The following is a 14,706-nucleotide window of genomic DNA, read 5'->3' as shown; positions in this document are numbered from 1 at the left end:
AAAGAGAATACAGAGTACTGGTAGTAAAGATGATCCAAAATCTTGGAAGTAGAATGGAGGCACAGATCGAGAAAATACAAGAAATGGTTAACAAGGACCTAGAAGAATTAAGGAACTAACTGAGATGAACAACACAATAACTGAAATGAAGAATACACTAAAAGGAATCAATAGCAGAATAACTGAAGCAGAAGAACGAATAAGTAAGCTGGAAGATAGAATGGTGGAAATGACAGCTGAGGAGCAGAATAAAGAAAAAAGAATAAAAAGATATGAGAACAGCCTCAGAGACCTCTGGGACAACATTAAATGCACCAACATTTGAATTGTAGGGGTCTCAGAAAAAGAAGAGAAAGAGAGGATTTCCCTGGTGGTCCAGTGGCTAAGAGTATGTGCTCCCAATGCAGGCGTCCTGGGTTTGATTCTTGGTCAGGGAACTAGATTCCACATGCCACAACTAAGAGTTCACATGTCACAACTAAAGAACCTGCGTGCCGCAATGAAGATCCTGCACATGGCAACAAAGATCCCACGTGCTGCAACTAAGACCTGGCGGAGCCAAATAAGTAAATAAATAAATGTTTTTTTTAAAAAACCGACAGGGCTTCCCTGGTGGTGCAGTGGTTGAGAGTCTGCCTGCCGATGCAGGGGACACGGGCTCATGCCCCGGTCCGGGAAGATCCCACATGCCGCGGAGCGGCTGGGCCCATGAGCCATGGCCGCTGAGCCTGCACGTCGGAGCCTGTGCTCCACAATGGGAGAGGCCACAACAGTGAGAGGCCTGAGTACCGCAAAAAAAAAAAAAAGGAAGACAAAGAGAAAGGTTCTGAGAAAATATTTAAAGAGATTATAGTGGAAAACTTCCCTAAACTAGGAAAGGAAATAGCCACCCAGGTCCAGGAAGCGCAGAGAGTCCATACAGGATAAACCCAAGAAGAAACATGCCAAGATACATATTAATCAAACTAACAAAAATTAAATACAAAGAAAAAAATATTAAAAGCAGCAAGGGAAAAGCAACAAATAACATACAAGGGAAACCCCATAAGGTTATCAGCTGATTTTCAGCAGAAATTCTGCAGGCCAGAAGGGAGTGGCAGGATATATTTAAAGTGATGAAAAGGAAAAACCTACAACCAAGATTACTCTACCCAGCAAGGATCTCATTTGGATTCGATGGAGAAATCAAAAGCTTTACAGACAAGCAAAAGTTAAGAGAATTCAGCACCACAAAACCAGCTTTACAACAAATGCTAAAGGAACTTTTCTAAGCAGGAAATACAAGAAAAGAAAAAGACCCACAAAAATAAACCCAAAACAATCAAGAAAATGGTCATAGGAACATACATATCGATAATTACCTTGAATGTAAATGGATTAAATGCTCCAACCAAAAGACACACTGGCTGAATGGATACAAAAACAAGACTCATATATATGCTGTCTACAAGAGACCCACTTCAGACCTAGGGACACATACAGAATGAAAGTGAGGTGATCGAAGAATGCTGGAGCAGCAATACTCATATCAGATTTTAAAAAGTCTAAAGTCTTAAAAATAAAGACTGTTACAAGAGACAAGGGAGGTCACTACATAATGATCAAGGAATCAATCCAAGAAAAAGATTATAAATAATTATGCACCCAACATAGGAGCACCACAGTACATAAGGCAAATGCTAAAAGGGGAAATCAACAGTAACACCATAATGGTGGGGGACTTTGACGCCCCACTTACACCAATGGACAGATCACGCAGACAGAAAGTAAATAAGGAGGGACTTCCCTGGTGGCACAGTGGTTAAGAATTTGCCTGCCAATGCAGAGGACATGGATTCAATCCCTGGTTTGGGAAGATCCCACATGCCATGGAGCAACTAAGCCCATGTACAACAACTACTGACCCTGCGCCGCTCTAGAGCCTGTAAGCCACAACTACTGAGGCCGTGTGTTGCAACTAGTGAAGCCCGCACACCTAGAGCCCATGCTCCACAACAAGAGAAGCCACTGCAATGAGAAAGAAGCCCGCACACCGAAACGAAGAGTAGCCCCCACTTGCCTCAACTAGAGAAAGCCTGTGTGAGCAGCAGCAAAGACCCAATGCAGCCAAAAAAAAAAAAGTAAATAAGGAAACACAAGCTTTAAATGACACAATACACCATATAGACTTAACTGATATTTATAGGACATTCCACCTGAAAGTGACAGAATACAAGTTCTTCTCAAGTGCACACGGAACATTCTCCAGGATAGATCACATCTTGGGCCAAAAATCAAGCCTCAGGAAATTTAAGAAAATACAAATTTTATCAAACATCTTTTCCTACCACAATGCTATGAGATTAGAAATCAGTCACAGGAAAAAACTATAAAAAACACAAACATGGGCTTCCCTGGTGGCGCAGTGGTTGAGAATCTGCCTGCTAATGCAGGGGACACGGGTTCGAGCCCTGGTTTGGGAAGACGCCACACACCATGGAGCAACTAGGCCCGTGAGCCACAACTACTGAGCCTGCGCGTCTGGAGCCTGTGCTCTGCAAGAAGAGAGGCCGCGATAGTGAGAGGCCCACGCACCGCGATGAAAAGTGGTCCCCGCTTGCCACAACTAGAGAAAAGCCCTTGCACAGAAACAAAGACCCAACACAGCCAAAAATAAATAAATAAATTAATTAATGAAAATATGAAAAAAAAACCCCACAAACACATGGAGGCTAAACAATACACTACTAAATAGCTAAGAGATCACTGAAGAAATCAAAGAGGAAATCAAAAAATACCTAGAAACAAATGACAATGAAAACACAATGACCCAAAATCTATGCGATGCAGCAAAAGCAGTTCTAAAAGGGAAGTTTATAGCAATTCAATCTCACCTCAAGAAACAGGAAAAATCTCAAACAATCTAACCTTGCACCTAAAGCAACTAGAGAAAGAAGAACAAAGAAAACCCTAAGTCAGCAGAAGGAAAGAAATCATAAAGATCAGACCAGAAATAAATGAAATAGAAACAAAGAAAACAATAGCAGACATCAATAAAACTAAAAGTTGGTTCTTTGAGAAGATAAATAAAATTGATAAACCTTTAGCCAGACTCATTAAGAAAACAGGGAGAGGATTCAAATCAATAAAATTAGAAATGACAAAGGAGAAATTACAACTGACACTGCAGAAATACAAAGGATCATAAGAGATTATTACAGGCAACTATATGCCAATTACATGGACAACCTGGAAGAAATGGACAAATTCTTAGAAAGGTACAACCTTCCAAAACTGAACCAGGAAGAAATAGAAAATATGAACAGACCAATCACAGGTAATGAAACTGAAACTGTAATTAAAAATCTTCCAACAAACAAAAGTCCAGGACCAGATGGCTTCAGGGGAAAGTCTATCAAACATTTAGAGAAGAGTTAATACATATCCTTCTCAAACTCTTCCAAAAAATTGCAGAGGGAGGAACACTTCCAAGCTTGTTCTACAAGGCCACCATCACCCTTATACCAAAACCAGACAAAGATATCCCCAAAAAAGAAAATTACAGACCAGTATCACCTTAACACCACACACAAAAAACCTCAACAAAATATTAGCAAACAAAATAAAACAACACATTAAAAGGACCATACATCATGATTACGTGGGATTTATCCCAGGGATGCAAGGATTCTTCAATATGTGCAAATCAATCAATGTGATACTCCATATTAACAAATTGAAGAATAAAAACCATATGATCATCTCAATAGATGCAGAAACGCTTTTGACAAAATTCAACACCCATTTATGATAAAAACTCTCCAGAAAGTGGGCATAGAGGGAACCTACCTCAACATAATAAAGGCCATACACTACAAAGCCACAGCAAAAATCATTCTCAATGGTGAAAAATTGAAACCGTTTCCTCTAAGGTCAGGAAAAAGACTAGGATGTCCACTCTCACCACTATCATTGAAAATAGTTTTGGAAGTCCTAGCCACAGCAATCAGAGAAGAAAAAGAAATAGAAGGAATACAAATTGGATAAGAAGAAATAAAATTGTCACTGTTTGCAGATGACATCATACTATACATAGAAAATCCTAAAGATGCCACCAAAAAACTACTAGAGCTAATCAATGAATTTGGTAAAGTTGCAGGATACAAAATTCACGCACAGAAATCTCTTGCATTCCTATACACTAACAATGAAAAATCAGAAAGAGAAATTAAGGTAACACTCCCATTTACCATTGCAACAAAGAGAATAAAATATCTAGAAATAAACATACCTAAGGAGGCAAAAGATCTGTACTCAGAAAACTATAAAACACTGATGAAAGAAATCAAAGATTACACAAACAGATGGAGAGATACACAATGTTCTCGGATCGGAAGACTCAATATTGTGAAAATGACTATATTAACCAAAGCAGTCTAGATTCAATACAATCCCTATCAAATTACCAACGGCATTTTCCACAAAACTAGAACAAAAACGTTTACAATTTGTATGGAAACACAAAAGACCCCGAATAGCCAAAGCAATCTTGAGAAAGAAAAACGGAGTTGGGGGAATTAGGCTCCTCAACTTCAGGAGATACTACAAAGCTACACTAATCAAGACAGTATGGTACTGGCACAAAAATAGAAATATAGATCAATGGTATGGGATAGAAAGCCCAGAGATAAACCCACACACCTATAGTAACCTAATCTATGACAAAGAGGGGAAGAATATACAATGGGGAAAAAACAGCCTCTTCAATAAGTGGTGTGGGGAAAACTGGACAGCTACATTTAAAAGAATGAAATTAGAACACCCCTTAACACCACACACAAAAATAAACTCAAAATGGATTAAAGACCTAAATGTAACACCAGACACTCTAAAAGTCTTAGAGGAAAACATAGGAAAATCACTCTTTGACATAAATCACATCAAGATCTTTTTTGACCCACCTCCTAGAGTAATGAAAATAAAGACAAAAATAAACAAATGGGACCTAATTAAACGTAAAAGCTTCTGCACCGCAAAGGAAACCATAAACAAGACAAAAAGACAACCCTCAGAATGAGAGAAAATATTTGCAAATGAAGCAACTGACAGAGAATTAATCTCCAAAATATATAAGCAGCTCATGCAGCTCAATATCAAAACAACAAACAACCCAATCAAAAAAATGGGCGGGGCTTCCCTGGTGGCGCAGTGGTTGAGAGTCCGCCTGCCGATGCAGGGGACGTGGGTTTGTGCCCCGGTCTGGGATATTCCACATGCCATGGAGCAGCTGGGCCCATGAGCCATGGCCACTGGGCCTGCACGTCCAGAGCCTGTGCTCCGCAACGGGAGAGGCCACAACAGTGAGAGGCCCACGTACCGCAAAGAAAAAAAAGAAAAAAAAAATGGGTGGAAGACTTAAATAGACATTTCTCCAGAGGAGATATACAGATTGCCAACAGACATATGAAAGGATGCTCAACATCACTAATCATTAGAGAAATGCAAATCAAAACTATAGTGAGGTACCACCTCACACCAGTCAGAATGTCCATCATCAAAAGATCTACAAACAATAAATGCTAGAGATATTGTTGAGAAAAGGGAACCCTCTTGCACTGCTGTTGGGAATGTAAGTTGATACAGCCACTATGGAGAACAGTATGGAGGTTCTTTAAAAAACTAAAAATAGAACTACCATATGACCCAGCAATCCTGCTACTGGACATATACCCTGAGAAAACCATAACTCAAAAAGTTACATGTACCTCAATGTTCATTGCAGCACTATTTACAATAGCCAGGACATGGAAGCAACCTAAATGTCCATCAACAGAGTAATGTATAAATAAGATGTGGTACATATATACAATGGAATATTATTCAGCCATAAAAAAGTAACAAAATTGGGTTATTTGTAGAGATGTGGATGGCCATAGAGTCTGTCATACAGGGTGAAGTAAGTCAGAAAGAGAAAAACAATATCGTATATTAACACATGTATATGGAATCTAAAAAAATGGTACAGATGGGCCTATTTGTAGGGCAGAAATAGAGACACAGATGTAGAGAACGGACATGCAGACACAGGGTGGGGAAGGGGAGGGTGGGATGAATTGGGAGATTAGCATTGACGTATATACACTACCAGGAGTAAAACAGGTAACTAGTGGGAAGCTGCTGTACAGTACAAGGAGCTCAGCTCGGTGCTCTGTAATGACCTAGATGGGTGGGATTGGGGGAGGGAAGTGGGAGGGATGTCCAAGAGGTAGGGGATATATGTGTACATATAGCTGATTCATTTTGGTGTACAGCAGAAACTAACAGAACATTGTAAAGCAATTATACTCCAATAAAAAAAATTCTAATTAGATGATGTCTCCAAGTGATAGCATGAATAAAGCGTTATACCTGGCCAAAAACTAATTTTTGTTCTACTTAGCACTTGATTAGGCAAGGTAAAGTTTTTCCTGGTATTGGGAAAGTGAATAATTGTGTAATGATAGATAATGAAACAAGTATTAGAAGTGATTACGTGCCTGTACATGTTTCTTTCAGGATCTTTTACATCCCCCTTAAGCCAAAAAGTCAATGTGACCTCAGATGGCAGCTCCTGCCACTGTAGCTAACTGACATGCCACATGGGGGGAGCTAGTGAGATGCTGTTTTGAACATTTTCCATCACAGCTGCCGCAAGACCAACGGTGGTTGCTGGAGGGCTCCAGAATGCAAGGTTAAGGATCCCGGAGTTAAAACCTCTGACTTGTCTTCTCTCTTCATGAAGAAGTGTTTCCAACTGCTGGTGAATCTACTCACTGGGAGAGTAAGAGAGAAAAGATGAGCTTGATTTGGGCACTGGAGCAAAGAGGTCCAAAGGATATGCAAACGGATCTAGCAAAAAAGTCCAAAAATCTGCAGTCTTCTCTGGTTTAATCCCTCCTCTCCTATGTGAAGAGAGTTAGGGTACATCATGAGAGTAACACAGGGGAGATTCACTGCTGTGGACAGGGGGCAAGAGGAACTAGAGTTTGAGTTTTCAGTAAGGCAGCCTCAGAGGAGATAAGAATCAGGTCCAGGAGTGTAAGTTCAGCCTCACAGAACAAGCAAAACGTGCCTTGAGTATTTGTCTGTTTTGTTTTTTTCTGAAACCATCCTTAAGACAAGAAAAACTTTAAATCACAAATCTGAAGACTTGAATCTAGTCCCAGTTCTGTCAATCAACAAAACTAGCTGATATTGTGGAATATAATTTTTCCCCCAGGATAGAAGTTGGTCAACCCCACACGTTGGTTAAAATATCTATTTGTTCCAGAAATCACGTACCTAATCACTGGTTTTTCAAGAATTGATAATCGTGGGGACTTACAGTATTGTTTTGCAATATATATTTTTTTGTTTCTTGTTTGTTTGTTTGTTTTGTTTTTTTTGCGGTACTCTGGGCCTCTCACTGTTTTGGCCTCTCCCGTTGCGGAGCACAGGCTCCGGATGCGCAGGCTCAGCGGCCATGGCTCACGGGCCCAGCCGCTCCGCGGCATGTGAGATCTTCCCGGACCGGGGCACGAACCCGTGTCCCCTGCATCGGCAGGTGGACTCTCAGCCACTGCGCCACCAGGGAAGCCCTGCAATATTTTTAACCTTTGGACACTTCTGCTATTTTTTGGCTTTTGGTGGATTTTCTGTAATACAAATAGAATATCATAAGCCCATATTATTTAATTCATCCTTGTCTAGAAAATATAATTGAGGCATAAGCTTCAGGCATTAGTTAACAATTGTTAATGAAAGATCTTAAAAGGACAGGTGACTATTCACCAGTTGCTTTGAGAAGACTAGCCACAAACTAGTTATTCAAATTTGTTCTCCAGGGAATTCCCTGGCAGTCCAGTGGTTAAGACATCGCACTTCCAAAGCAGGGCGGGGCATGGGTTTGATCCCTGGTCAGGGAACTAAGATCCCACAAGCCTTGTGGCACGACCAAAAAAAATTTTTTTTTGTTCTCCAGAATTCTCAGTACCTCAGATAAGCCCATGTCTCTCCCCGGTTCCCTGCCCCCTCTAGTAAAGGTCAAGAGAATTCCCAAGAAACCTGTGGATTTGAGTGAAGTAGAAGCGGCCCTTCCCAGCTTCTGCACTTTCAACTGCAGCAGAGAAGGGGACCCTAGAGCTCTGTGTGTTTCTGGCAAGGTCCCTACCCTTCCCTACTGCCTGACACACCCCTATTATCTGCCCTTCCACCATTAAAACCAATCTCATTATGCCTTTAGCTTTGTTATGTCAGTCTCCACAAGGAGCCCCAAAATCTAGGGTTACCCCTTATCCAGATACACCTCAGCACTTACCCTTCTGATTCCATCTCCCCTTTGCCCAACCTGCAAGCCTCTGGACAGGCAATAAAATCCTCCGTAGCCTCAAACTTTTCTCTTAATAGTCTTTACTTTCTTATTCTAAGTGAAACTTGATTCTCCTCTGAAGTCAGTGCTTCTCCTGCATCTCTCTCAAGTTATGGCTGACATACCACTGAGTCTGAGCTCGTGTGCTGGTCTTCTTTTCTCCCCATTGCCACTTCCAAATCATCCTCCTCCCCTCCCCACTAAAAGCACTCAGCTTTGAGTCTGGTGTCAATGGACTATCCATCCATTAACCCTCTTTGTCACAATCATGTGCTGAACCCCGCCCCCAGGTCATACTCCCTCATTCCTTAATTTAGGTCCTGACTCACTATCATTCTCTCCAACATGACTCCTGTCATAATTTTTAGTGATTTCAATATTCACAGAAGATTATGAGTACCCTCATGTTTTAGTAAGGTTTCTCCTGAAAGTACACCCTGAAACAAGGGCTTTGGATACAAGTGGTTTATTTGGGAGGTAACCCAGGAAGCAGGAAGCAGGGAGCAAGGAGAGTAAGATATAGGGAAAGAGGAAAAGCCTCTGTAAAGGTGTGGCATCAAGGTCACCACTATGAAAAAAAAAGTGGGGGGGAGGGTAGTCAAGTCCAGTGAGACCTCCAGGAAGCATCCTGAGTGTCTCACAAAATTGTCTGTCAAAGGACCAGAGGCTGGGGCACTTATTCACTGACTTCTGACCCTACTGGCTGAGGGTTGTTCCCTGAAGCATATCTTCCTCATACTAGCTGTACTTTGTTCTTGCCTGTAAACCTAGCAGGCTCCTGGGCTTTCAGAGAAGACCTTGAGGTGAAAGCAGAAGAGGTGTCCTTTTCAGGTGGGAAGATGTCAGGGGGAGTCTGAAATGTCTTCTACTATAGCTGTTGCTGAAACCAGAAGTAGGTCAAGGAGATATGACTAGGACATCAAAAGCATCTGGAATGCCTGGCTTCTCAGTTCTCTTACCTCTTGTTTTCTAGTGATCCTGTCCTCTGCCCTACCTCAACTATTCTCCCCCTTGATCATAATTTAGCCATTGTCATTACCAATTTCACCCTCCAGATGCTTCCTTCTATCTCTCAACTTGGTCCCTCTTGTATCTTTTTTTTTTTTGGTATTTTAAAAATATTTTATTTTTACTTTTTAAATAAATTTATTTATTTATGTCTGCATTGGGTCTTCGTTGCTGTGCATGGCTTTCTCTAGTTGCAGTGAGTGGGGGCTACTCTTCATTGTGGTGTATGGGCACGGGCTGTGGGTGTGCAGGCTACAGTTGTGGCTCGAGGGCTCTAGAGCACAGTAGTTGTGGCTCGAGGGCTCTAGAGCGCAGGCTTAGTAGTTGTGGCACAAGGGCTTAGTTGCTCCGCAGCATGTGGGGTCTTCCCAGACCAGGGCTCAAACCTGTGTCTCCTGAATTGGCAGGCGGATTCTTAACCACTGCGCCACTAGGGAAGTCCCCCCTCTTGTATCTTGACTCCAACAATCCTTAGACTCTTACCCAGACATACAGTACTTTGATCCTATTATCTTACACTGTTCTTCACCCTTCAAATTCAACTTTAATCCTATGGTCAATCATCATACTCACTCTTTTACATCTATGATCACCTCCCTCAGCAAAATGCCAACCTAGGTTACATTCTATTCTATACCTATTCAGTGTTTGTGCCTGAGCAGCTGAATGTGGTTTTAGAACCAAATAGGTTTTGCCACTCATGAGCTGTGAGACCTTAGGCACATTACTTAACTCTGCTGAATCTTAGTTTCCTTAGCTATGCTGAGTAGTCTCAAAAAAAATTCAGGATCACTAGTCTCAAGTGCTGCCTAGGAATCATAATGCATTTCCTTAGTCCCTTCACTCTCCCTCCATCAAAAATATCTTCTTCTTTTTTCCTTTCTTCTTAAACCTCACAACATCCTAACTATCAGCTAGCTTCCAACTTCAGCCAGAGAAGAGGAGCAATCAGAAGAGAACTTTCACTTCCAACAGCCCATCTGCTGCACTGTAGCCATTCCACTTCTATGTGTGATTGTCCATGCTCCTAGCAAAGGCCAACCCCTCTCCATTTGTGCAGTAGGTGCCATCCCCTTTCTTTATCAAGAAAATGATTCTGGAAAATTTCCCCCTTCTATCCTCTGCATCATCATTTTTTTCCTTTTAGTGTATCACTCCTATTGGCCACTTTTGACTCCTCCTTTTCTAAGATGTAAAGTTTAAATGGTACGTAAGGTCTCCACAAGGAGGGATTTAATTCCAGCATTAAATGTGCATAGAACAGTGCATAGAACAGTGCCTGACATACAGTAAGCGTTATATAAGTATTAGGTCTTATTACATTTATTGAGTGCTTTCATGTGTAATACATTATACTATATTATATTTTACATGTATTATCATATTTAATCCCTACAATAACTATGATGCAGATGCTGCTATTTCTATCCTAATTTTACAGGTAAGGAAACTAAGACCCAGCAGGGTTAGTAATGCACCCAAAGTCTCTCACAGCTCGTATATGGCAGGACTTGTTGGGTTCTAAAGCATATGCTCTTAAGGGTTCTCAATCATTAATACATATAAAAATCACCTGGGATACTTGGAATAGGCAGATTTGGGACCTAATTCCTGACCTGTGAAATCAGAATCTTCACAGGTTGGAGCCTGGAAGTCTGCCTTTTTAATAAACACTCTAGGTTATTTTAATGTAACTAATATATCCACCACATTTGAGAAACTCCTTCATATATCCTTTAATGTATACACAGAAAACAGAGGAGAATAAAGCAAACTGTTAACAGTGGATTTCTAGGAGGTGGCAGAGAGGAGAACATAAAGAACTTTCATTTTCTAATGTATGATTTAACATGATGTTTAGATTTTCTTCAATGAGCAGGTGAGTTTTAAAATATTTTAAATGAATAAAAAGTAAAAATTATCCCATTTTCTACCAAACGCATTCAAGCACCGATAACATTTTGAAAATTTTCTTCCAGTTTTTTCCCCTACTCAGAGTAGGAGATAAAATTATAGTTTTTTTTCAAAGTTAGAATTTTAGTACATATGTGGAATTTTGCGTCTTCTATTGTCATGTATTATATTCTGAGTATTCTCCCATGTAATTAGCCTTATATGAGTTTTAATAACTTAAAAATTGTCATATATCTGTAAGAATTATTTGACGATTGCTGTGCTGTTATATTTTTATGTTGTTTTTACTTTCTGCTCTTATTGATAATGCTAGGATGAAAGTGCTCATACAAAAATTTGAGGATTTATTAAGATAAATGGTTATGAACATTTTTAAGAAACTTGAACCCACAGATTAAAATGCTTTTTATTGACATTAATGTTCCTTTGCTCCTATCCTACCTCTTCATACTTGTGTGGCTTTGAACCTGAGCACTAGATTTTATTTTCTTTCCTTACTAGATATTGTCACATTAGCTCATTATTACAGCCAGGTGAGATATTTTGGATTCTGATTCTTTTCTTCAGACATATTAGATATCTTTACCAGCTTCATATCATCTGGAAGTTAATATATGAACAAAAATTCAAGAAAGAGTGGAGTCCCAACTCCTAAATGAGACCGCAATCAGACTGACATTGATTGGACATCCATTATGTTTAACAGAAAATGTTCATAGAAAATTCTACTTTTGGGATTTCCCCAGTGGTGCAGTGGTTAACACTCCATGCTCCCAATGCAGGGGGCCCGGGTTCAATCCCTGATCAGGGAACTAGATCCCACATGCATGCTGCAACTAAGAGTTTGCATGCCGCAACTAAGGAACCCACCTGCTGCAACTAATACCGAGAGCAACCAAATAAATATCTTTTTAAAAAAGAAAATTCTACTTTTTTCCTTAATATTCAGCAGCTGGAAAACACTTTCCATACCTAAAGCAGAGAATAATTATTTTATTATTCCCCTATATACATTTCATAGAATCTTAATATTATAGTAATAAAGTGCTAGTACACTTACTCTTAGTAAATAGGTCATAAAAATTTTCAACAAGGTTGTGGTTCCCGAGATTTGAAGATGGCAGAACAAGAAGTCCCAGCACTCACCTCCACGCATAGGCACAAGAAAATTACAACTATTTACCAAGCAACTAATGATGAGAAAAACTGGAAGGCTATCAGAAAATATCTTCTATAACTAAAGATATAAAGAAGGAACCACAAGATCGGTAGGAAGATAGAGAGGCGTTATAGTCAAAACCTATACCCCTGGGTAGGCAATCCACAAATGGGAAGAAAATTACAACTGCAGAGGTTCTCCCCAAGGAGTGAGGGGTCCAAACCCCACATTGGGCTCCTCAGCCTGGGAGTCCTGCACCAAGAAGATGAGTCCTCAGAACGTTTGGGTTTGAAGGGCAGCAGGATTTACTTTCAGGAGAGCTAGAGGGCTGTGGGAAATGAGACTCTACTCTTAAAGGGTGCACACAAAATCTCACATGCTTTGGGAACCAGTTATTTGAAAGGAGCCTAGGTCAGACCCACTCGCTGATCTTGGAGAGTCTCCTGAAGGGGCAGGAGGCAACTAGAGCTCAACCTGGGGCCACAGACACTGGTGGCAGCCAATTTTGGGGAGCTCATTCTACCACAAGAACACCGGTGCTGGCAAGGGCGATTTTGGAATCCTCCCTGGAGCTTATTAGCACTGAGACCTGACCCAACCCACCAGTGTGTCAGCACCAGTACTGGGATGCCTCAGGCCAAGCAACTAGCTGGGCAGTAACACAGCCTCACCTACCAACAGGACTACTACCTTAAGATCCCCTGAGACCACAGCCACTTCAGACCAGCCCTGTCCACCAGAAGGCTCAGGACCTGGCCCCACACACCAGGGCACTGGCACTAGCAGTGGGGTCCCTCAGGCCATGCAGCCAGAGACCCTGGGCCCAGATCCAACTGCCAGTGGCCCAGCGCTAGCCCCAGGACCAGCCTCATGCACCAATAGGTAGATACCAGCCACAGGAGTCCCTGGACCCTGGTCCCATCCACCATCAGACCAAAACACCAACTCCAGGATGCCAGGGTCCTACAGCCAGAGACCTCAGGTCCCAGCTCCACCCACCAGTAGACCAGCACTAGCCCCAGGACTTGACCTCACTCATCAGTGGGCAGACAACAGTCCCAGAATCCCTTGGGCTCCAGTCTTGCCCACCAGCAGGCCACCACCAGGTCCAGGACTCCCAAGGCCCTGCAGCCAGATACCCAGGAACCTGGCTCCACCTACCAGCAGGCCAGTATCAGCTCTGACATACTTTGGCCCCCTCAGCCAGCTGCCCCAGGATGCAGCCACACTCACCAAAACCTGCCAAGAACCAGCTTTGGGGCACCTTGGACCCTGCAGCCAGTCAGGAACTTGCCCCATCTATCAGCAGGCCGACACTAGATCCTGGACCCCTACCCAACTACCACCCACTCCAGAAACCAGCTCTGCACACCACTGGGCCAGCTCTAGCCCTTGGGCCCCTCAAGTCCCCTTAGCCAGCAGCCTTGTGACTCGGGCCCTTCAACCAGTGGCCAGCAGGCTCTGTACAAAGCAGGACCTGGCAACCAACTGGATCAGGGCCAGCCATAATTACCAGACTGCCCACAGTAGTCAGCCCACCACAACAGAAGGACCCATGGAGCCCAAATATGAGGCACCCCCATAGTATATAGCTCTGGTAACCAGAGAGAGTGCATTGCTGGGACCATAGGACATCTCCAAGGACTCAAAGGCCACTTCTCCAAGGTAGGGAAATGTAACCAACCTACTAGAAATAAAAACAACAAATAGGGGGCTTCCCTGGTGGCACAGTGGTTGAGAGTCCGCCTGCCGATGCAGGGGACATGGGGTCATGCCCCGGTCCAGGAAGATCCCACATGCCGCGGAGCGGCTGGGCCCGTGAGCCATGGCCGCTGAGCCTGCACGTCGGAGCCTGTGCTCCACAACGGGAGAGGCCACAACAGTGAGAGGCCCAAGTACTGCAAAAACAAACAAACAAAACCCAACAAATAGGCAAATTGAGGCAACAGAGGAATATCTTCCAAACAAAGAAACAAGAAAAAAGCCCAGAAGAATTGTGAAGCAGAGATAGGCAACCTACCCTATAGAGAGTTCAAGGAAATGATTGTAACTCAGGAGAGGAATGGATGAACAGAATGAGAAGTTAGAAGTTTTGTTTGTTTGTTTGTTTTTTAATCTTCAGTAGTTTTTATTCCTTTACACTATATTTTGAATATTTTCCCAAATTTGAAAGTATTTTAATGTTTTTCATTCAATTTTTATTTTTATTTATAAATTTATTTATTTATTTTTGGCCACATTGGGTCTTCGTTGCTGCACA

At 42.0% G+C, this 14,706-nt stretch overlaps 1 protein-coding gene across 1 annotated transcript in view; it reads right to left on the bottom strand.

Annotated features, from left to right (window-relative positions):
* Window positions 1-12,443, bottom strand: part of LOC136126876 (centrosomal protein of 78 kDa-like) — a 34,974-nt gene extending 22,531 nt beyond the window's left edge. The window contains 1 exon segment of the mRNA XM_065882351.1: window positions 12,434-12,443. Within this exon segment, the coding sequence (XP_065738423.1) occupies window positions 12,434-12,443 (10 nt within the window).
* Between the last annotated feature and the right edge of the window lie 2,263 nt (window positions 12,444-14,706).

The sequence above is a fragment of the Phocoena phocoena genome, chromosome 8 (genome assembly GCF_963924675.1).
Source record: "Phocoena phocoena chromosome 8, mPhoPho1.1, whole genome shotgun sequence".
Lineage (NCBI taxonomy): Eukaryota > Metazoa > Chordata > Mammalia > Artiodactyla > Phocoenidae > Phocoena > Phocoena phocoena.
This window is presented reverse-complemented; position numbering and strand designations above follow the sequence as displayed.